Source organism: Scyliorhinus torazame, chromosome 2 (assembly GCF_047496885.1).
Source record: "Scyliorhinus torazame isolate Kashiwa2021f chromosome 2, sScyTor2.1, whole genome shotgun sequence".
NCBI classification, from domain to species: domain Eukaryota; kingdom Metazoa; phylum Chordata; class Chondrichthyes; order Carcharhiniformes; family Scyliorhinidae; genus Scyliorhinus; species Scyliorhinus torazame.
In genome coordinates, this window is record NC_092708.1 from 109,914,808 (window position 1) to 109,937,779 (window position 22,972).

At 51.4% G+C, this 22,972-nt stretch overlaps 1 protein-coding gene across 8 annotated transcripts in view; it reads right to left on the reverse strand.

Moving 5' to 3' along the window:
• LOC140390359 (formin-like protein 2) overlaps positions 1-22,972 on the reverse strand; it is a 378,101-nt gene that overhangs the window by 125,922 nt on the left and 229,207 nt on the right. For all 8 annotated transcript variants that reach the window (XR_011934621.1, XM_072475506.1, XM_072475489.1 and 5 more), the window contains exon 4: positions 20,581-20,657. Coding sequence is in view for 7 of the 8 variants with exons in the window: in XM_072475506.1 (XP_072331607.1) it covers positions 20,581-20,657 (77 nt within the window). In the remaining variant the exon portion in view is untranslated. The remainder of the gene's footprint in view (positions 1-20,580; positions 20,658-22,972) is intronic.

Sequence of the window (22,972 nt, forward strand, 5' to 3'; positions counted from 1 at the left end):
GGGGAGGTGCGCGCCGGGGAGGGGGACGGGGAGGTGCGTGCCGGGGAGGGGGATGGGGAGGTGCGTGCCGGGGAGGGGGACGGGGAGGTGCGTGCCGGGGAGGGGGACGGGGAGGTGCGTGCCGGGGAGGGGGACGGGGAGGTGCGTGCCGGGGAGGGGGACGGGGAGGTGCGTGCCGGGGAGGGGGATGGGGGGTGGGGTGCGTGCTGGGGAGGGGGACGGGAGGATGACTGCCGGGGAGGGGGACGGGGAGGTGCGTGCCGTGGAGGGGGACGGGGAGGTGCGTGCCGGGGAGGAGGACGGGGAGGTGCGCGCCGGGGAGGGGGACGGGGAGGTGCGTGCCGGGGAGGAGGACGGGGAGGTGCGTGCCGGGGAGGGGGATGGGGGATGGGGTGCGTGCTGGGGAGGGGGACGGGAGGATGACTGCCGGGGAGGGGGATGGGGAGGTGCGTCCTGGGGAGGGGGACGGGGAGGTGCGTGCCGGGGAGGAGGACGGGTGGATGACTGCCGGGGAGGGGGACGGGGAGGTGGGGGACGTGGAGGTGCGTGTCGGGGAGGAGGACGGGGAGATGCGTGCCGGGGAGGGGGACGGGGAGGGGGACGGGGGGGGGTGCGTGCCCGTGAGGGGGATGGGAGGTGCGTGCTGAGGAGGGGGACGGGAGGATGACTGCCGGGGAGGGGGACGGGAAGATGCGTGCCGGGGAGGGGGACGGGGGGGGTGCGTGCCTGGGAGGGGATGGGGACGGGCGGGAAGATGACCGACGGGGAGGGGGTTGGGGAGGTGCGTGCCGGGGACTGGGGGTGCGAGGGCAAGGGAGTTTGTCCGCCTGGCCAGGTGCCATCCTCCAACAGTCGCGCCCATGCGGTCCATGCCACCTGGCTGGGGAGGGGGTACGGGCAATGATGACATGTCGTCGTTTCCCCCCCACCCCCCACCCCTTGCAGGCCATCATGTTCTCCGATCAGCCAGCGATGTTGGCCGCCGTGGCGGCAGCCGCTATTGTCCATGTTGCCCTGGATGAGGAGGAGGAGCGTGCCAGAGAGGCGGCGCAGGCTGCCGCAGAGAGGCAGGCGGCAGCCGCCCAGGCTGGAGGGACACCCGCCCGACAGGACAAGGAGGAGGAGGAGGACGTCTCAGCGCCACGGCAACGGAGGCACCCGAGGAGGCCCCGTGCGTACCGGCCCCGGCTGTCGTACCAGGACCTCACGGACTGGGAATGCAGGAGAGACTCCGGATGAGCCGGGAAACCGTGGCAATCATCTGCCACCTGCTGGCACACCTGTCACCGCGTGGCACTGGCGGGGGACACCCTCTCCCTGTGTCCGTCAAGGTTACGGTGGCCCTGAACCTTTATGCCACGGGGTCATTCCAGACGCCAGATGGGGATCTGTCCGGCATCTCGCAGACATCGGTGCACCGGTGCATCCGGGCAGTGACAGACGCCCTATATGCCATTGCGGACCGCTACATCCGCTTCCCCGTGGACCGGGCCAGCCAAGCTGCCCGGGCCGTGGGCTTCGCTGCCGTGGCCGGGTTCCCCATGGTCCAGGGCGCGATCGATGGGATGCACGTCGCCGTGCGGCCACCTGCAGATAACAGGGCCGTGTTCACCAATAGGAAGGGGACCTATTCCATGAACATACAGGTGGTCTGCGATCACCGCATGATTATCCTGCACGTCTGCGCCCGGTACCCGGGCAGTGTACACGACTCATACGTGTTGTCGCGGTCATACATCCCCAGCATGTACGAGGGACGCCATCCCGGGCTGAGGGGCTGGTTGCTGGGCGACGGGGGCAACCGTTGCGGTCGTGGCTGATGACCCCTATACGGAGGCCATGGAATGACGCGGAGAACCGCTACAATGATGCCCATGTAGCGACAAGGGGAGTGATCGAGAGGTGCTTTGGTGTGCTCAAGATGCGTTCCAGCTGCCTGGGCCTCTCAGGGGGCGCCCTCCAGTATCGGTCAGATAGGGTCGGCCGCATCATTGTAGTGTGCTGCGTCCTGCACAACATAGCCCAGCAAAGGGGCGATGTGCCGCAGGTAGAGGACGGCGGAGTGGAGGAGCAGCAGGAAGAGGCGCAGTCCTCCCCAGATGAGGGGGATGGGGGCAATGGTCAGGGCAGACGGGCTAGACATGGGCGGGCGGGGCCAGCGGGCACGGGACAGACTGATAGCCGCCCGCTTCACTGACTAGATGGGCGTGGGAATCGGGTAGTATGGCCACATACCGCACACCATGGCAACACCCGAACACCCTCACCTCCCCACCCATCCACCCACCCAGCACCCTCACCCCCCTCCCCAACCGCACCAACCCCACCCGCATGCACACCACCCCCCCCATTGCCGATCCACCTGCGGCACAACGGCCGGGCTCACACAGTTGCGGGTGGACGCGTGTCTATTGCAAGCCATGGAGGATGATGACAACCCGCTCTGCAATGAGCTCCTGGCTCCACATCGTTGGACGATGTCTGACCCATGGCCACAGTACCACCATCCACCTAGACCATCCCTGCATGCGGCTGTGACACTGCAGCGCACGGTCCCGTCCTCTGCCCGGGGGGATGGTGAGGGCGGCCCAGGGGGAAGGGGGCAGGCTCACCTGGGGCCGAGGTAAGACCACCCCTCACACACACACTTGCGCTCAATGTACATGACACCCCCGCACACTTTGGACAGAGCACAAAGGCAGCTTCTGGAGGTGTAACATTGACTTTCATAACAAAAGCAGTGCATGCACGTGCCCTAGCCCCTAAAACTCATCTGTGCCCTGCACCCGTGCCAACTTACTCAGTGTCTAATTGTTTGGCCTAAGGGCCCTTTGACTATGCCTAGGTGTTTCCCCAGACGGTGAAGCAGAACTGGAGGTGGACTCCTGTGATTCCTGCCCTCTGACTTGGGATCCCTTTGGCGGCCGTTTCCTGGGGCGTCCTGACCTAAATGGGCCAGGCTGCGGCCCGGGCGACTGGGATGGAGAGCTGCCAGCCTGTCCTGCCCGTTGCCCACCCATGCACCTGGGACGGAAGGGGGGGAGCCTGAGCTGTTGAGGTGTTCCGGGACCTCCCCTACAGGGGGACCCGGGACGGGCCCCAGCAGCTCCTCCTCCCTCGGGGTGCCCGATGGCCCCGGGGCCTCTACATGGGTGGGGGATGCGAACGGACTGGCCATCCGACGCCCCTCCGACATCTGGCGCTGCCAGTCCTGGAGGCCCGTGCTGGTATCGACAAGGGTCTGCAAGTTTGCAGCCATGGAGCTCAGGGAGTTGCCCATCCCTGTCTGCGACTGTGCAACGCCGGCTAGCACATGGGCAATGGCGCCGATGCCCTCAGCGATGACCTGCAGGGATTGGGCCATTGCCTGCTGGGACTGGGCCACGGCGTTGAGCGCCTCTGCCATCTGCCGCTGGCTCATGGCCTCCTGTGAGAGGGCAGCCATGTCCTGGGCCACAGACGCCGCCTGAACGGAAAGCCCCAGGCCTCGCAAACCGCTCCCCATGTCTGACACCATCGCACCTATTGCCTCCACCGCGGACGCCACCCGTGCGGTGTCGGCCTGGGTGGCACGCATGACCGGCACCACTCCCAGCTCCTGGACGCGGGTGGACTCCTCCACCTGCGACTGCAGCTGCCGCAAGCTGGCCGTCACCCTCCTCCCTCGTCCCAGGTTCGGTGGTTGCATCGGACCTATGGGTGGGTGAGGTAACTCCAGGAAACCGGGATCCATCTGGGCGGCAGATGTTCGCCTTCGCCAGGCTGCCCTCCGACCGCCCGGTCCCTCTGCTGCTCCTCCCTCCAACTGCTGTACCGGGACGGCTGTGTTGTGCGCACCAGTGAGTGTACCAGACGCCTCATCACTAAAGTGCCCAACCGAGCTGAGTGTCTCTGCGATGGTGGAGGGTGTTGGAGATAGCAGTGGCGTTGTGTCGTGCGCATCGTCCGACTCTGAGTCCATGGTACTTTGGGGTGGCGGTTCGTCTCCACCCATCCACTCTGTGTCACTGTCCTGTATTTCAGTTTCCTGGGTAGGGGTGTCCTGGGTCGGGGTGTCCTGGGTTGTGGTTTCGTGACTCGGCTGCGACGGGGGCCTGTGGCTGCCCGCCTCGTCGCTGGGTGGCGCACGCCTGCCTCGCCGCACCTGCATGAGACGGGGGCGTCGTCTCCCTGTTGCTCCAGGTCTCTCCGTCTCCCATGGTCTCCGAGGGGCATCCTGCGGGCGTCGCGTGCCAGAGGGTCCGGGTCTCTCCGTCACCCGTGGTCTCCGAGGGGCATACTCCAGGCGGTCTGCATCTGCAGGGATGGGTGCCTCGACGTTTGCTCCTGCGATATACAATGAAGCATGCATGGTTAGACACGCAGGCGGTGATCAGGTGATATGGGGTAGGGGGTATATGGGGGAGGGGGGATATGGGGACAGGCTGTCGGTGGCTCACTTGCTGGTGGGCCCCCGACCTCTGCATCGGCAACCTCCCGGTCCTCAGGTCCACCAGCCAGTTCCAGGGCCCTGTCCTCATGTTCGGTCAGTGGCCACTCATCAGCTGGGCCTCCTCCAGTCCTCACATGCTCCCTGGTGTTGTGTGCGCGCTTCACCTGTGGGGAGGGGTGGGGGGGCTGTCAGGGGTAAAAGACAACAGTGTTAGACAGGTATATGAATGCACACCATCGGTTGCGCGTGTATTATAGAGGTTAGGGTTAGGGCTGGATCCACTTGGGGGACATGGGGGAGGGGGGATATGGGGAGGGGGATATGGGGGATGGGGGATATGGGGGAGGGGGGATATGGGGAGGGCGGATATGGGGAGGGGGATATGGGTGAGGGGGGATATGGGTGAGGGGGATATGGGTGAGGGGGGATATGGGGGAGGGCGGATATGGGGGAGGGCGGATATGGGGAGGGGGGATATGGGGGAGGGGGGAGGGGGGGATATGCGGGAGGGGGATATGGGGGAGGGGGGATATGGGGATATAGGGAGAGGGGATATGGGGGATATGCGGGAGGGGGATATGGGGGAGGGGGGATATGGGGAAGGGGAGAGGGGGGATATGGGGGAGAGGGGATATGAGGGAGGGGATATGGGGGAGAGGGGATATGGGGGATATGGGGGAGGGGGATATGGGGGATGTGGGGGAGGGGGGATATGGTGGAGGCGGGATATGGGGGATGGGGGATATGGGGAGGGGGGCTATGGGGGAGAGGGGGGATATGGGGGAGGGGGGATATGGGGGAGGGGGGATATGGGGGAAGGGGGATATGGGGGATAGGGATATCGGGCAGGGAGTAGGGGGGCTCACCCTGGCTGCCCTGACGAGGTTGTTCACCTTCTTGTGGCACTGGGTGCCTGTCCGTGGTGTCAGAGCCACAGCGCTGACAGCCTCTGCCACCTCCCTCCACAGACGACGGCTGTGGCGTGGGGCGAGCCTGCGGCCGTGTCCGGGATACAGGGCGTCCCTCTTCTGCTCCACTGCGTCCAGGAGAGCCTCGATGTCGCGGTACTGGAACCTCGGGGCTGCTCGGCGGGCGGCCATCCGGTCGAGTCTTCTGGTCGGGTGGGGGGAGCAGCGCGTAGCCGTGCGGCGTGACCCACGTGAGCCAGCGTGAATAACGTCACGCCGCTGCTAGCCCATTCCGGGCCGGAGAATTAGCAATGTTTGGGGGGGCCCGACGCCGGACTGATTCGCACCGTTTTTGGCGCCGGTCGGCGGACATCGCGCCGTTTGCGGAGAATCCCGCCCCAGGTATTTACACCTGATTGGTCCCCCCACATTGGACAGTCCACTCACTCTACATGAGGGCAAGCTGGCCTGAATCACGACAGGTCCCCTACAACATGTAACTGGTGAACAGAACCCATCGGAGGGCATAGTTGAGTACAGCTCCCAGAAGGGAAGGGGTCGTGCCTGGGCAATGCCAGGGGGGATTTAATAGGGGACATCATGTGGGGAGTTCCGTGGTGGTGTGGAGGGGTGCGGGGTTCCGTGGTGTTCATTCTTCTAGTTTTATGTTGTTTTCAATAAGTTGTGTTATGTCATGGGACCCACCCTTTCACCTGTTTTTGCCCAAAGTGTCAAAACATATGGCGGGTAAAGCCAGCAAGCAGCCAACGGGCTACATTCCACCTTTCCCACTCAAGCTGACACTTTGAAAAAAATCAGAAAATCCAAACCCTCCGATGGGTTCTGTTCACCAGTTACATGTTTCAAATTTCTGCTGCAGCAGGAGCTACAGTGGTGTATACGACAAGAAGTGGTGCATGTAAATTCCACCTTAGCTACATAAATTATTATTAAAGTCAGCAAAAGCAATGAATTGCAAATAACAGGTTTTCCTGTCGAACAACCAGTTATTGACCCTAACTCCTAACAAGCAGGATATGAAATCTTCATCTCAAAGTTATAAACTGAAGAGGTGCGGGGGAGGAAGCTTTCTTTATGGTACCTCCCTCTGCTCCTTCCTTCATAAAACCTAAAACAGTAGAAAACAACACTCCCATTTGCTCCATTTCAGACCTGTAAGCATTTCAAGCCAATTTAATTTGAATGTAAGCTAGTCTTATCCACTGGGACGTTGGCAATCAAACTAATTTTATTGATAGTCCCTAAACAGATCTTAATTTGAACTGATTCTTTGCTGCCAATACCCAGGATGATTGTAGATCTGCATCCAGTGGGGGTTACAGTACAATTAAAATTTACTTACAGTCTGTTAACAGCCACCAGTGTTAGCAAACATTCATCCACTTATCCACCGTGCTAAATAATTTTTCTTGTCGATCAAACACTTTACACTGGCGGTAGCAGTTTTAGTGCTCCAAGATGAAATATCAGAAGGAGGTGATTTTCTCCCATTTACAACACAAGGACGAATACCATGGGAAAAGAAGAATTCTACATCTGGTAATATTTGCCTATGTCAAATTCCAGCTTGGTTAGGAGGGAGATTTAGTCTCAGACATAAAGGAAATTGGATTACAGAGAAAGATTTAGGTTTACTTTATTGCAATTTACAAGATGGTATTTGCATTACAACAAAATGTGCTGGTGTCATACATTCCTGATACTCCATTTAATAATAATAGTATTACACACAATGCATGTCATATATTTTGGATATTTTGTTAAGATTTTTCTGGTAAGTTTACTAATTATGTAATTTATTTCAAATACTACTGTTGAAGCAGGAGGCCTGTGCAATGAATGACTGAAATGACAGATTCGGCCACAGAACAGCAGACTGCTTCTACAGTTCCCTCACATGTCGAACCTATGTTTCAACTATTTTTAAGGGGAAGGAACTGAGTGGGACCCAAACCTTTTCACATGGAAACGGGAAAATAAATATCAAAAATCAAAGGATTGACCAGCACAGGCAGCTCTTTAGGTCAGAACAGTACAGGTCTGGCAGCAGAGATCTGGCCAGCTTCGAGACTCCAGAATGATGTCTGGTACATTGGCAAAAAAATATTTTATGATAAGAGTGCCACATTCCACATTCACCCAGAGACCAAAGTTCACATGTTGAACAGTATTCCCGGGCTTTTACTGAGAAGGAGCCATCTAAATCAATGTATGCTTAAAACATCTGGAGGCACAGACATGCTGCCTTCAGCAGAGGAGATTCAAGTAAAGAGCATTTTCAACACAATTTGAACTCCCAGGTGAGGGAGGAGACTTAGCGATCAGCCAGCATTTCCAGACGTGGCAGCAGCAGAGAGGCTCGGCTGACTTCAGCAACAGGGTCTCGTTAACATGCCGCTAACCGATTACCCAAACAAAAAGGCCAGGAAATTGGCAGGAAGCAGCTGCCCAGTCATTGAAGTGGGCATCAGGAGGATGCCACTGTGGGCCCAGACAAATGGTACAGGGCTTGTGCCTCCAGGACAAAGGCTGAAAGGGCAGGGCTGTCGCCTGCTCATAAGGGAACACATTTATTTCTTCTGGAGCTGTCCACTGTTCCCAACAGATATGGCCTGAGGGAGAAGTCACAACTGCTCCCCCGCTCGTGCTTCAGGTTAACATAGGAGATTGGACCTGGATGTTATTGGAGCCTGAGCAACACATTTAAAAAGAACACCACAAGTTGATGTGGGTGCCTTTGCTGCCTGGAATTTAAAATTGCAATTGGCCAGATAAGTTTGAGAAAGAAGTGGGCAGGTCCCCTGCCTAATTTTAGCTGTCATTGTCCTTTGCCCCAGTCATATTCTTGATATGGCTACTTCTTCACTTCCTAAGATCCAGGGACACAGATTTGAGCTCGTCTCATGCCCAACTGGTTTAACTATTCATCATCAGATGCACCAATTCAAGCTCTATTTGGGCCTCTTAGCCCATTGCCCTAGGAGTGTTCTCCAGAGCATTTATAACCTCCAGCATAATTTCTCTGATCATTAACATTCTTTAAATCCTTCTTGCCTCACTTCCAAAAATCAGTGGCCTACCTATTTCTTTGTCATTAAGATGGGGACAGTGGCCAGAATTTTGGTGCAGGAGAGATTGTCTTTGCGAAAATGGTGGTGGAGGTTCAGATCTGGAAGTACCGCCCCTACTCCTGCCATTTTGCTTCTAATGCACACGTCTGTCATCCACAGAGGCAACAGTGCTATTGAAAGCTCAGCTACCTCAGTCAGATCTGATTTTGGCTACTGTAATGTCCAAAACATGACTTGTGCATTTTAGACCTTGTAGGAGAGAGTCTAAAGCTGCTTGAGTCCTTTGGAAAGGTAGGGTACCCTTTTGAAGCGGTAAGGCACCCTTTTAGATATGGCCCGAGGACACATTTGGAAAGGTTTGGTGCCATTTGAGAGAAATAAGCTGCCCTTTGGGAGATAAAGTGCCCTTTGGGATTGTTAAAAGTGGACATGAAAGTGCGTAAAATGTATATAAACTCATTGGAACCGTCAGGCTCATTGAAACTGTCAAGAGAACTTGTCACGAGAACTGTCAAGTGAACTGTCAAGTGAACTGTCAAGGTATATACAAAGTGCAGGACATTTTTTTTATATAAATATTTTTATTCTCCATTTTCACATTTTCTTAATAATTTACACCCCACCAACAAACTGTAAACAGTAACAAATACAAAATTAATCCCCTTATTAACAACAACAATCCCATCCTCCCACCACCCTCCAAACAACGACCCACCTGACAATATAAGCATCAAATAAAATAAACCCTCCCAAGGTGGAAAAAAAAAGGAGGAGAAAAAAAAGAATCAGGAATCACCTATGGTCACCATTGACATATACAGTCCACCCCCCAACAACCCCCCCTAATATTCAACGTTATCCAATCCCAGAAAGAGTACCGTTATGACACCCATGAATTGTAGACACCCACCCCTCTCCCAGACTCCTCCCCTTCACTTCCTCTTGTAAACTCTTCCTCCCAACCTCAGTTCCATCCCCCAACTTTTCAACCGGCTAGACACAAAACCTGTTCTACCAGGCTCCGATGGCCGCAGCCCCTCCCCCCACTTCACTCCTGTTCACTGGCCGGCTTAAACCGGCCAGCGTGGAGGCCCCCGCCCGGGTCTCCTTCCCACTTGCCCAGTACCAGGAAAACCAAGAAATCCCCTTTAGCACACAACCCCCGCATACACACCCAAGCCCCAAAGAAGCTTCATTGCAATGAAAGTCCCATCTCTTCCCTTGTCCAAATATATACAATGTTGGCTCATTTAGCACATACACCAACATGCAGTGAAAAAAATAAAGTTACATGAGGCTACATCGGTACACGACCATTTCTCAATTCTGCCATAGTCCTTCTGCCTTTGCAAACTCCTCCGCTGCTTCTGCCGTCCCAAAATAAAAGTCCTTGGATTTGTAGGTCACCCTCAACTTAGCTGGGTATACTGTGCCGCACTGCACCTTGCTGATGTACAGTGCCTTCTTCACCCGGCTGAAGACAGCCCGCCTCCTCGCCAGCTCCACCGTAAAGTCCTGGTAGATGCGTATACCAGCTGCAGCCCACTGCACCACCCGCTTCTGCTTTGCCCAGCACAAGACATTCTCGCTCACGCTATACTTACGGAAACACAGAGTTACTACTCTTGGCGGCTCACTCACCTTTGGTCTCGGCCTCCACGACCGATGAGCCGATCCAGTTCATATCGGGAGGGATCATCCCCCTCCCCCAATAGCTTCGCCAACATCGTGGCAAAATACTCCGTTGGCCTCGGACGTTCCACCCCTTCGGGCAGACCCACAATCCTCAGATTCTGTTGCCTGGATCTGTTTTCCAGGTCTTCCATTTTGGCTCGCAGACCCTTGTTGGTCTCTATCACCCTCTGCAACTCGTTCCCCATCGAGGTGAGTTGATCACTGTGCTGCGATAATGTCTCTTCCATTTCCCTCAGTGTCTCACCTTGCCCTATCACCTTTGCCGCTGCGCTTGATACCGCCGCCCTCACCAGGGCAATCGCCTCCTCCACCAGCACTTTCAATGCCGCCCCCATCTCCTTCTTTATCACTCCCATGTGTTTTGTGAACTGTTTTTCAAGTTCCACAGCCATCACCTTGGTCATTTCTTCTGCTGTGAGCGATGCGGCCTCCCCCGGTGCTCCAGCCTCCGCTTTCCTTACAATTCCTGCACTGACTTTTTTACTCACCGACAGGCTAACCCCCTTTTTCACCGCCGTTTCTCCCCAAACTTGGACATTTCTCCTCCCTGTGCCTTCTTACAGCCTTTTCAGCCTCCGTTGCCCCCGGGACCGGGCGTTAAAACTCCCAAATTCCTATTTCCGAGCGGGAGCTCCCAGTGTGCGGCTGCCTCCCACCTGCTGTCACTGGAAGTCCAGAGCAGGACATTTATATAAGAAAAAACTGTCTGTAGTGTTTCAAAAAAATCAATGCTTGCTATTTCACTCTGTCTGTTGACATAAGCCTGAGACCTATCACTGTGAGTAAGTGTTGCATGACTGATTTCACTATCTATCATTATCACGGTGGGTGCTGTCAGTTCATCTTTTAATTGACAGCTCCAATTCAGGAGTTAGACAGATTTTAAATTAGTAATGAGTTGAAGGGTTACGGAGAACAGGCAGAACAGTGGAATTGAGGCCATGATGAGATAAGCCAGGATTGTACTGAATGGTGGATCAGGCTCGAGAGGGTAAATTGCCTATTCCTAGTCCTAGTTTTTATGTTCTTAGAAATACCTATTCTGTCTAATTCCACCTTCCAGCTCTTGGTCTGCAGTGCTGTAGGCAACAGCAGCATAGCATGCACAAATCTGGTTTTCTTGATTAATATAGGGATTTAATTAATAAAGGGATCAGGGGTTATGGGGAGAAGGCAGGAGAATGGGTATGAGAAATATATCAGCCATGATCAAATGGAAGAGCAGACTCGCTTGGCCGACTGCTCTAATTCTGCTCTATCTATATCTTATGGTCTTATGGTTAGAAACTCTTTGAAGGAGGATTATGAATGCAAATACTTGTTTTCATAAGGGATTAAATTAAGTTCAATGTAGTGAATGGGTTTTTAATCAATGACATTTTTTTGGAAATAGTGACTTCATTGATACTTAAGAACTTTATTTAATCTCACAGTTAAGCATGGATCCTAATGTTTGCATGGATGCTTGGTGAGTTGGCATGGTAGGGGTAAGTTGACATGGAGGGTATGATGGGACGTGTGGGGGTGGAGGGGCTTAGGTTTGCATACACGGTATATAAAGCCATTGGGGTGGGTGAAGGGCAAAGGTTGGTGGGGCATGGCTTTATGTGAGATGGCACTTAAATTACATTAGAGTTATAAAGGTGCATTGGGGGTAGATGGGCATAGGTTGGCATAGAGGATATGATGGGTCATGGGAGTGGTTGAGGGGCATAGTTTAGCATGGAGGGTATGAGGGCCCATGGGGTGGGTCGTGGGCAGAAGGTGGTATGGGTTGGCATGCATGGGGCATAGGGAATGCAAAAGGGCAGCTGAGCACGTGAAGGCTGGAGGGCTGTTTTCTGGTCTACTCGTTTTTTGATATATTCAACAAAATGCCAGAGCATGGAGGCTGGCCTTCTGCCCAGTCCACCTCCACACCCAGATGCCTCCAAACTCTTCCATGGATGCTCACCACCACTCCCACTTTCACAGTTCTCCCCCCCCCCCTTAATCAGAACTTCTGGGGCATATTTTCCCAGGTAGGGTCTTCAAAACCAGGAACTGTGCCATTCAGGCCAAGTCTCTGCTGCTTCCCCACCTTCTCCTTGACTACCAAAGAAAATCTTCTTCCACCCATCACGGTGCACTGGAATTCCTTGCCTAAACCTCCCTCTCCTCCTTAAAGACCCTCATTAAGATCAACCACTTTGAACACATTTTTTTGCCATTTTTCCTACATCTCTCTTTCTGGCTCAGCATTATTTTTTTGTTGTCTATGAAATGCGCTCTACATTAAAGTGACTAGATAAGAGCAAGATTTTGCTGTTATAATATGCTTGCATTTTAAGAGTTTACCATACGTGCTATAAGTGGGAAGGAGGGGAAAGGAAACTGAGGACAGAGATTAGTAGTGAACTATTGATAAACTAATCCTCATGAAGTTGAAATGTATAAACTCAATCGAGTAAAGTGTGCATCCTGCTGGAACATTGGTGGTAACCCTAAAACATTAGCCAACCAATCCCTGGCAAGTGTCTTGTGTTCCCATTAGTGCTCAGGAGAATGACAATACCAGACCTATGTACTGCATAGTTATGAGTTATTATCTGAACCTTCTCAAGCCTAGGCATTTGTGAACTTCCCTGATTTAACAGCCCGAGATGCTGACATATTTACAACCACACATGAATGTTTCCCATGATTCTGTCTAGGGTGATGTGGTCTGGAACGACCTTCATGCACTGCTGTGCTTTATTGTACTCTATGACTAATTCTTGGACCTGGTTTCCAAATAGGTAACTGCCATCGAATAGCAGCTATGTCTATTTGTACTGAACATGTCAAAAGCCTGCATATCTGCAAAGCATAATCCCTTAATGGAAGACATGAGTCCAGAATTGTTCACTGTGCTATAGCTCAAATGCTTGCATAAAATAGGAATGTAAGGAACTGGAGAAAGAACTGACAATGATCTGGCAGTCCTGCATTTTTTAAAACTAGCAATTACTCTGATACTTTTGTACAGTTTTCCCAGGCTACTTGCCATGCCTTGGTTGGCTGGCTTCTCCAGGGGACATCTGGGGCTGGATTCTTCCGTCCCGCCTGCCGCAGGAACGCCACGGCGAGTTGCGGACAATGGAGAAGTCCATTGACCTCGGGCAGGATTCTCAAGTCGTCAGGCGGAAGCGGCCGGAGAATCCCGCCCCTGGTGTCATCATTGGATAACTTTGCCTGTTCCCGTGCCCCTTATTCTCCCCACCATCCTCTCCCATCTTTCAGGAGTCCAGAATTAGGACCATAGTCATGTTGGAGTCTAAATGTTTTATATAGGTCTAGCAAAACATCTCGGCTTTTGTATTCTATGGCTCTATTTATGAAGCCAATCGAAAGTTCAGGTTTCAGTACGATGCACTTTACAACCACGGCTTTGTCAGACAATTGCACACAACCTGGTTGTTCATGTTATGCAACCAGTCTTTGAATCTGGCCCTATGTAATATCCAGGCAGCAATATCCAAAACACTTCAACCTCAAACACTGCAAACAATAATTCCATGTACAAATTCGACCATTTTGAACTAACAGCCACCAATTCTATTGGCACATGACGCCTGGTTTCAGACAAAACCTTCCAGAGAGTAGCATCCCTACCTTTGAGCCAGAGGTTGCAGGTTAGAGTCCCACCCCAGGGCTTGATGGCCAAGGAAGGTGCATTGATAACACGGTCAAACTGGTTGAATGTGTCAACTTGCAAATCCTTCCAAACATTTCAATGGTTCCTGGTCAGCCATACTTGATGAGGAGTGGGGCCCCCTCAAGCTTTAAGCCTCTGGCGACAGGCTAGCGACTTGTTCCAGGAATTACTAGCTATGGAAACAGACGAACGTCTGCCTTACTGCACCACTAGATGCAGGAAGAGAACTGGAATGAAACTCTTACTAATGCCCAGCATTGAGCATTAAATTGAAGAGTGAAGTACTGCAGATACTGGAAATCTGAAATAGAAACAGAATATGCTGGAAATACTAACAGGCCAGGCAACATATGTGGAGAGGAGAACTCAGTCAACACTTCAGGTCCACAATCTGCACTAGTTCTAATGAAGTGTCACTGGCTTCTGTTTCTCACTGCCAAATGCAGCACGGTAGCATTGTGGATAGCACAATTGTTTCACAGCTCCAGGGTCCCAGGTTCGATTCCGGCTTGGGTCACTGTCTGTGCGGAGTCTGCACATTCTCCCCATGTGTGCGTGGGTTTCCTCCGGGTGCTCCGGTTTCCTCCCACAGTCTAAAGACGTGCAGGTTAGGTGGATTGGCCATGATAAATTGCCCTTAGTGTCCAAAATTGCCCTTAGTGTTGGGTGGGGTTACTGGGTTATGGGGATAGGGTGGAGTTGTTGACCTTGGGTGGGGTGCTCTTTCCAAGAGCCGGTGCAGACTCGATGGGCCGAATGGCGTCCTTCTGCAATGTAAATTCTATGATCTAAATGCTGTTAGATGTGCTGAGCATTTCCAACACTTCCCGTTTCTACTGGAGAAAAATTAACCCTCTTTGCCAGCCCTCCACAAAGCAATCGGACTTCTTGTGAACCTCTCATTCCCCGTCAGCAAGAAAGTCAGCAGCAGCTGCCTGAGATGGTTTGGCACAACATTAAACATTCATTTAAAAAAAAGTTAAAGTATGAAGAAAACATAAACAACTTTCTGAGCAAAATAAAAAATCAATGTCAAAGCAATAAATTGAGTAATTAATAAAAATGATCCAAAGGTGTCAAGCAGCAGAGCTAACAAATAAATCTTTTTATGCCTTTTCTTCTGAGAAGCAGAGCTGGGAAGAGAAAGACTACACTGTAAGTCCTGATCACCAGGGAAGGGGAGGAGGCTGGGATTGAGCAAGGGGTTGGGTTTAACTCACGGCAAACTTGCATTTGCCTCTAACAGTGATCAATCTGAGCCAATCTCACATTCATACGCACGTGGGTGGTGTGTGGGGTAGGGGTGGTGGGGGGTGGTGGGGGGGGGGGGGGGAGGAGAGACATGGTGGTGATTATGGTGGATGTAGTTGTGTGTGCGTGGGTGGCTCACTCCTGCTCTCGAGGTTCTCTCTTTCACACCCAAGCTCTCACTCCAATAAACCCTTATTAAACAGAACATTATCCCAGAGCAGATCACCCACTGCGTGCTTGCGTATGAGCACATTGAGGCAGCCACTTGAGAGACGGTGGTGCTGTCCTGAGCCCAGGCCCCATGGCTCCAGTGATAAGCACCTTGTGCACCCTCCTCTCCCGGTATCCTAAGTAGGATATCATTGTGTTTTCAATGCGACTGTTAAAGAGAGCTCATGATTTGAACCTCCTGGGGATAAAAAGAAACCATGCATTTTCCTCGGTGTAAAGGGGGAAATTGGTTTAGCTTCAGCTTGTAGGGTGATATGGTATTTGGTCTTTAGATTCCCTAGGTCTGTAAATAATTTTTGAAATTCACTCCTGAATGCACTGCTGTAGTGCTCATCAAAAACTTCGTCCACTTCATGGATTAACTGCAATTTTACTCAGGCCTTGAATGTCAGAGAGGTTTGAAGATTTTTCTATCTTTATACTTCAATTTTGGCATGAGTTCGCCTTTGAATTTCAATCTAATCTCGCCAGGGCCCTGTAATTTGATATATAAGGGTTGCAATGTAATCTGCTTAAGCCATTTAACTTTGTCTGTTAAAACAGAAACTCCTGCTCCTGTGTCTAATTTAAACTCTATGGGGTGTTCTTCCACTTTGAGTTTAATATTCCAGCATTTGTTCTCAGTATCATTTACCTCCTCCAGGAAAGTTACTTCCTTGTTCTGTGGTTCTTCCGCTTCTTGGGTGTGGCTCTCCTTTAATATTTCCTCCCTTATTTTACAGCATTATCAAGCGACAGTTTTCAAATGTCCTGGGCCCGATTCTCCCCCTCCCCGCCGTGCCACATTTCTGCCTCGACCCGGATTCTCCGTTACGCCGGCCGGTGAATGGGGTTTCCCATTGTGGGGCAGCCCCACGCCGTTGGGAAACCACCGGGCGCAGGCAAAACGGAGAATCCCGCCGGCGGAGAATCCCACAGCCTATTTTTCCACACTTCTTCCCCCTGCTGGACATTCTACACACTTAGAATGTAGAATCCCAGGGCAGCATGGTGACACAGTGGTTAGCACTGCTGCCTATGGCGCTGAGGACCCGGGTTCGAATCCCGGCCCTGGGTCATTGTCCGTGTGGAGTTTGCACATTCTCCCCGTGTCTGCGTGGGTTCACCCCCACAACCCAAAGATGTGCAGGGTAGGTAGATTGGTCACACTAAATTGCCCTTAATTGGAAAAGAAATAATTGGGTACTCTAAGTTTATTTTAAAAAAGAACATAGAATCCCTACATTGGTGGTGATCTTTCAGGAATCACTGGAGACAGGGAGGGTTCCAGAGGACTGGAAATTGGCTAATATAATACCACTGTTTAAGAAGGGAGGGAGGCAGGAGACGGGAAATTATGGGTTGGTAAGATTTTAGAGTCCATTATTAAAGATGAGACCGCGGAGTACTTGGAAGTATCATAGAATTTACAGTGCAGAAGGAGGCCATTTGGCCCATTGAATTACACTGGCCCTTGGAAAGAGCACCCTACCTAAGCCACACCCTCACCCATCCCATCCAACCTTTTTGGACATTAAGGGAAATTTAGCATGGCCAATCCACCTACCCTGCACATTTTTGGACTGTGGGAGGAAACCGGAGCACCCGGAGGAAATCCATGCAGACATGAGGAGAACGTGCAAACTCCGCACAGACAGTGACCCAAGCCGGGAATCGAACCTGGGACCCTGGAGCTGTGAAGCAACTTGCTAACCACTGTGCTACCGTGCCCCCCCTATAAAATAGGACTGAGTTAGCACGGCTTTGTCAAAGGTAGGACATGTCTGACAAATCTGTTAGAGTTCTTTGAGGAGGGAACAAGGTAGTTAGACAAAGGATAACCAGTGGACATAATTTATTTAGATTTCCAGAAGGCCTTTGACAAGGTGCCGCATAGGCGATTTTAAATAAGTTAAGAGCCCATGGTGTTAAGGGTAAGATCTGGCATGGCTAGAGGATTGGCTGACTGGCAGAAGTTTCAATACATCATTGATTTTTTTTTTAAATTCTCAATTAAGGGGCAATTTAGCTTGGCCAATCCATCTACTCTGCACATCTTTCTACACAGTGTGTAGAAAGGAGTCTTTTTCAGGATGGCAGCCGGTGATTAGTGGTGTCCCGGTGGTGTCCCTCAGGGGTCGGTGCTGGGACCACAACTTTTCACAATATACATTAACGATCAGGAAGAAGGAATTGAAGACACTGTTGCTAAGTTTGCAGATGATACAAAGATATGTAGAGGGACAGGTAGTATTGAGAAAGCAGGGGGGCCGCAGAACGACTTGGACGGGCTAGGAGAGTGGGTAAAGAAGTGGCAGATGGAATACATTGTGGAAAAGTGTGATGTTATGCACTTTGGAAGGAGGAACAGAGGCATAGACTATTTTCTAAATGGGGAAATGCTCAGGAAATCAGAAGCACAAAGGGACTTAGGAGTCCTTGTTCAAGATTTGCCTAAAGTTATCATGCAGGTTCAGACAGCAGTTAGGAAGGCAAATGCAATGTTAGCATTCATGTTGAGAGGGCGAGAATACAAGAGCAGCAATGTACTTCTGAGGCTGTATAAGGATGTGGTCAGACCCCATTTGAAGTATTGTGAGCAGTTTTGGGCCCCGTATCTAAGGAAGGATGTACTGGTCTTGGAAAGGGTCCAGAGGAGGTTCACAAAAATGATCCCTGGAATGAAGAGCTTGACGTATGAGGAACGGTTGAGGACTCTGGGTCTGTACTCGTTGGAGTTTAGAAGGATGAGGGGGGGATCTTATTGAAACTTACAGGATACTGCAAGGCCTGGATAGAGTGGACATGGAGAGAATGTTTCCACTTGTAGGAAAAACTAGAACCAGAGGACACAATCTCAGGCTAAAGGGACGATCCTTTAAAACAGAGATGAGGAGGAATTCCTTCAGCCAGAGTGTGGTGAATCTGTGGAACCCTTTGCCGCAGAAGGCTGTGGAGGCCAAATCACTGAGTATCTTTAAGACAGAGATAGATAGGTTCTTGATTATTAAGGGGATCTGGGGTTACGGAGAGAAGGCAGGAGAATGGGGATGAGAAAATATCAGCCATGATTGAATGGCGGAGCTGACTCGATGGGCCAAGTGGCCTAATTCTGCTCCTATGTCCTATGGAAAAACAAATATAGCTATTAAAAAAAAATCCAAATGGAGTCACTCCTGCAGCCAGCGGGAATCACCTCGGTTTTCCCCTCCTGAGAGCACTTATTCCTGTTTCCGGCGAATCGCGGTCACTATGTACATATTACTTCCTATGCACTCCAGGGGCGGGATTCTCCGTCAGCTGACACCGAAATCGGGAAACTCAACTGGGCGGAGAATCGGTTTTGATGCCGAAATCACGGTGGTGTCAGTTTTGCGGAAAATTGCAAATCTCCGGTGCCTCGACAGCAGTGTCAATGCAACCCAATCCACACGTACAGTAAATACCTTTGGCATATCATTAGCGGGCCTACCCGATAATCTCTGGAGCCTCTGCAATTCTCCGCCTCCACCAGGACGAATTCCCGACGGCGAGGTTCACTTGTGCTTTTAAAAATCATGAAACAGGCGCCGTGGCCGCTGAGGGAGAGGGAGGGGGTACGGAAAGTGTCCAACATCACCACAGTTTGCTGACAGTCATGGCGCTGGGCAGGGGGCTTCTGCCAGGGCCGGGGGTGTAGCGGGGGTTGGCCAGGAAGTGGGCTGTGGGTCGGGGTGGATGGGCACAGAACACCATTGTCGCATCCTGCAAGCCAGTCATGCAGCTACGCACGTCGCTGACTGCTCTCTGTGAACCTAGGGCCATAGGTCGTATGGGTGTTCCCCAGGCCACCCCCCAGTGCCCTCTGGCCCCAGCCGACCTATCAGCGGGATGGGCATGCTCCAGCGCAACAGTGCCATCTTGTTGAGATGGTGTGTGTTGTGGGGATTGTAATGTGTATATGCAGCTGCAGCTTGTCAGCCTCCCGAGCGTCAATCACGGACCCGGCGAATCCCGCATTGATTGGAATCGATTGAGTTCCACGTGGCGTCAGTGCTAACCCCTCTACAGTCGCTGAATCGGTTCAAGAGCAGCGCAAGTTTTGCTGTCATGGAAGTCCGTGAATCCTGCCCAAAGCATCAACACTTAGTTTCAGGAAGTGTGCTGATGTAATGAGGCATTTACTCTACACCAACCATCTGATTATCTATCTCATTGCTGGCTGTGGGACCTTGCTGTTTGTAAAGTTGCTGCTATATTTTCCTGCATCACAACACTGGCTACACTTCAAAAGTAAATTGTTGGCGGCAGAAATGATGTTGGGACATTCAGAAAACTTGAAAAACATTATACATGTAATCTTTTTTTTGTTGTTATTTTCACATAGCAGTCATTGCTTTCTTAACTGTACTCTATATATGTTGAGTAATGGTCTGAAACCAATAGAATCTTCAAAGAGACTCCTAAAGCTGCCTGTGCCTTCAGGAATATATTATTTCATCAAATGGCTATCTAGTTTCTGTGCTCTGTGCACCGTTTCATCTCAGCCTGATCAGTTCTCCCCCTTCCTGCCATCAACAGCTTCTCATGCATTTGTGCAACTCCCAAGACTACAAAAGAGTCTTTCTGTTGTTTGCCTGCAGGCATAAGAACCGCTGTCAGCTTTCAAATTAGATTTGTCTCCGGAATGCCTAAGCACTGAAATTTGAAATTCACATTCTTTTGGACATTCTTTTGGATCCTTTTTGAGCTTAATGTATGTTCTCTTCTTTTATTCCACTTAGTAATAATAATAATATCATAATAATAATCGCTTATTGTCACAAGTAGGCTTCAATGAAGTTACTGTGAAAAGCCCCTCGTCGCCACATTCCGGCGCCTGTTCGGGTAAGCTGGTACGGGAATTGAACCCGCGCTGCAGGCATTGTTCTGCATTACAAGCCAGCTGTTTAGCACTTATTTGATTTGAGAAAACGCATCATGGAAATGGACAGAAGACCTGCTCCCTGTTGTGTGAAATTCGCCTGGGACGGATTCTCTTCCCAATTTTCTGTTCCTCCTGACAGGGATTTTATAAGCACTGTTGTAAAATGTAGACTGGGAATTCAATATTTGGAATATTGGACATACATCTAAGTCTGTGCTCTGCTGCAAAGGCACCAGTTAGTTCCTAACAGGTTCAAAATAATTACTTTCACTTGCTAACAAGGAACAAAGAACAGTTTAGGTGTATGTTATATTATATGTACTAAGATCTGTGAAAGGTATAATCCAATCTCATTCACTAGGTGAATTGACCGAGAGAGAATGACCCTCCTGCAAAATGTCCAAACTTACCCAATATAGTTTGTCCTCAGAGAAATCTCCAGTTCTCGCAGTACTTGAGTTGATTCTTGCACTCTTCTCCTGAACTTCTGCAAATATTTAATTGAAAACATTTAGGATGACGGTGGATCATCAATTCAAAACTAAAATAGATAACTTACCTTGCAGGGTTCAGTTGCCGTATCTATGAATCCGACACACAGCATAGCAATTTAGCCCAGCTTTAAACGGTTCTGAGAAAATGTGTCGGACATAAAACAAGGTATGATGTTACTGATAGGTTGAACCATACACGGTCATCTGTTACTGCTCCTATATAAAGTACCTACACTATTGTGCAAAGAATGAAACTATTTTAATCACTTAACACAAGAAGAAAACTACAACCTTGCAGGGTCTACAGAGACAGATGGTTGGTATTGTCGTCCCTGGAGGGTGTAAGTTATGCCAAGAATGAAGAAGGTCTTGCACTCTCTTTGTTTCGCATTCTGTATATGTTAAAGGAACGCAGTGACATGGTGTAAATTTAGGTGGAGAGGGACAAGGTTCTGTGTACGAACCTGTGATGGCTATCAGGGCCATACTGACAAACACTGTAATGTGTTACGAAAAAATAAATTTTTCTTCCCCAATCCCCATCGCCGCCCTGCTTTATTTTATTGAATATGCTTTCTCAGGTCAAAGTAGAAGACCACAGTGGCTTTCCACACAAAAAGTCATTGCGGGCACACACTTTGAGGGGCTTCACACTTAGGCCCAAATTTCCACAGAGTCAGAAGAACTTCATGCCTTAGCCAAGATGGAGCCAGAGCCCCAATTCTGGACGCACCACCCCAGAACCCGGCACCCACCCACAGAGCGGGCATGGGGGGAGCAGGGCGTGGGAGGTATTGCACACAGAGGCAGCAGCATATTTAAAAGTGCAGCTGCCTTCAATCAGAAGCAATTTTTGTAACCGGGATTTCCAAAATACAACTCATGGGATTTAGACATTTGGGGAAAAGATCTAAACCAACCAGAGTTCTTTGGAGAGGTCAGGTATCGTTTTGGATTGTTAACAGCAGAAGATAATGTGAATAAAAGGGGCAGGATTCTCCGTTTGGGAGACCACGGGCAGGATTCTCCGTTTGGGAGACCACGGGCAGGATTCTCCGTTTGGGAGACCACGGGCAGGATTCTCCGTTTGGGAGACCACGGGCAGGATTCTCCGTTTGGGAGACCACGGGCAGGATTTTCCGTTTGGGAGACCACGGGCAGGATTCTCCGTTTGGGAGACCACGGGCAGGATTCTCCGTTTGGGAGACCACGGGCAGGATTCTCCGTTTGGGAGACCACGGGCAGGATTCTCCGTTTGGGAGACCACGGGCAGGATTCTCCGTTGCCCGACGCCGATATCGTAATCGGCGATTGGGTGGAGAATTGACCCCGACGCCCAAATCAGGGGCGGCGCCGGTTTGACGCCAGTCAGCCATGCTCCGCCCCCTCAGAAATGGCATAATCGTGTTGCGCGGCATGCACCGTTGCAACGCATTGACGCATCATCGGCCAGCCCTCCCATGATGCTCCACAATGGGCTGAGTTCCCGACCGCGCGAGACACGTGTGGTCTCAGCGGTCAGGAACCTGGCGGGGCGGCTCAGGATGTGCCCAGCGCCGCCACACTCGGACGGGATCCGTGCCACTGGCCCGGGAGGCTTCTGCAAGAGCTGGGGGGACAGGTGGGGGTGGCCAAGCAGTGGCCTGAGGGGTCGCGGATGGAGGATCGGATCTGCGCACGTCCGCCGCAATGTTGCATGGCGCGACCGCTGCTGGTCATCAACCGTGTGCATGTGTGGCCTGGGACCCGGCCATTCTCTGGCCGTTTTCGGTGCGGGAGGTGGGGGTTTCACCCAGCGCCATTGCTAACTCCTCACCAGTCCTGGAATCGGTGAGGGGTCGCCAGTTTTCTCATCGCAAACCTCCTGCAAATTCTCTGTTCAAGTCGGCACTTAGCCGCTGAAACGAAGAATCCGGGCGCATGTTCTCCCACCGGAGCTGAATCGCTCCTCATTTGCGTTCACGCTGGGAGCATAAATCGGGATACGAGTCACAGTTCTTAGATATGCAAATTTATGCGACGGATTCCCGAGGACATCCTGCTATCGGGTCACTATTTTGAGCGGGTCGCCCAACGGCGAGGTCCGACAGTTACATGGAACAGTACAGCCCAGAACAGGCCCTTCGGCCCTCGATGTTGTGTCGAGCTTTGTCCGAAACCAAGATATCCCACTCCCTGTCATTCTGGTATGCTCCATGTGCCTATCCAATAGTGAAAATAGTCATATTCCTAAGATTTATAGAAGGCATTCAGAGTGAACTGATAACTTTGAGGATATTAAGTTGAGTTGGCCCCTTTCCTCCCAGCA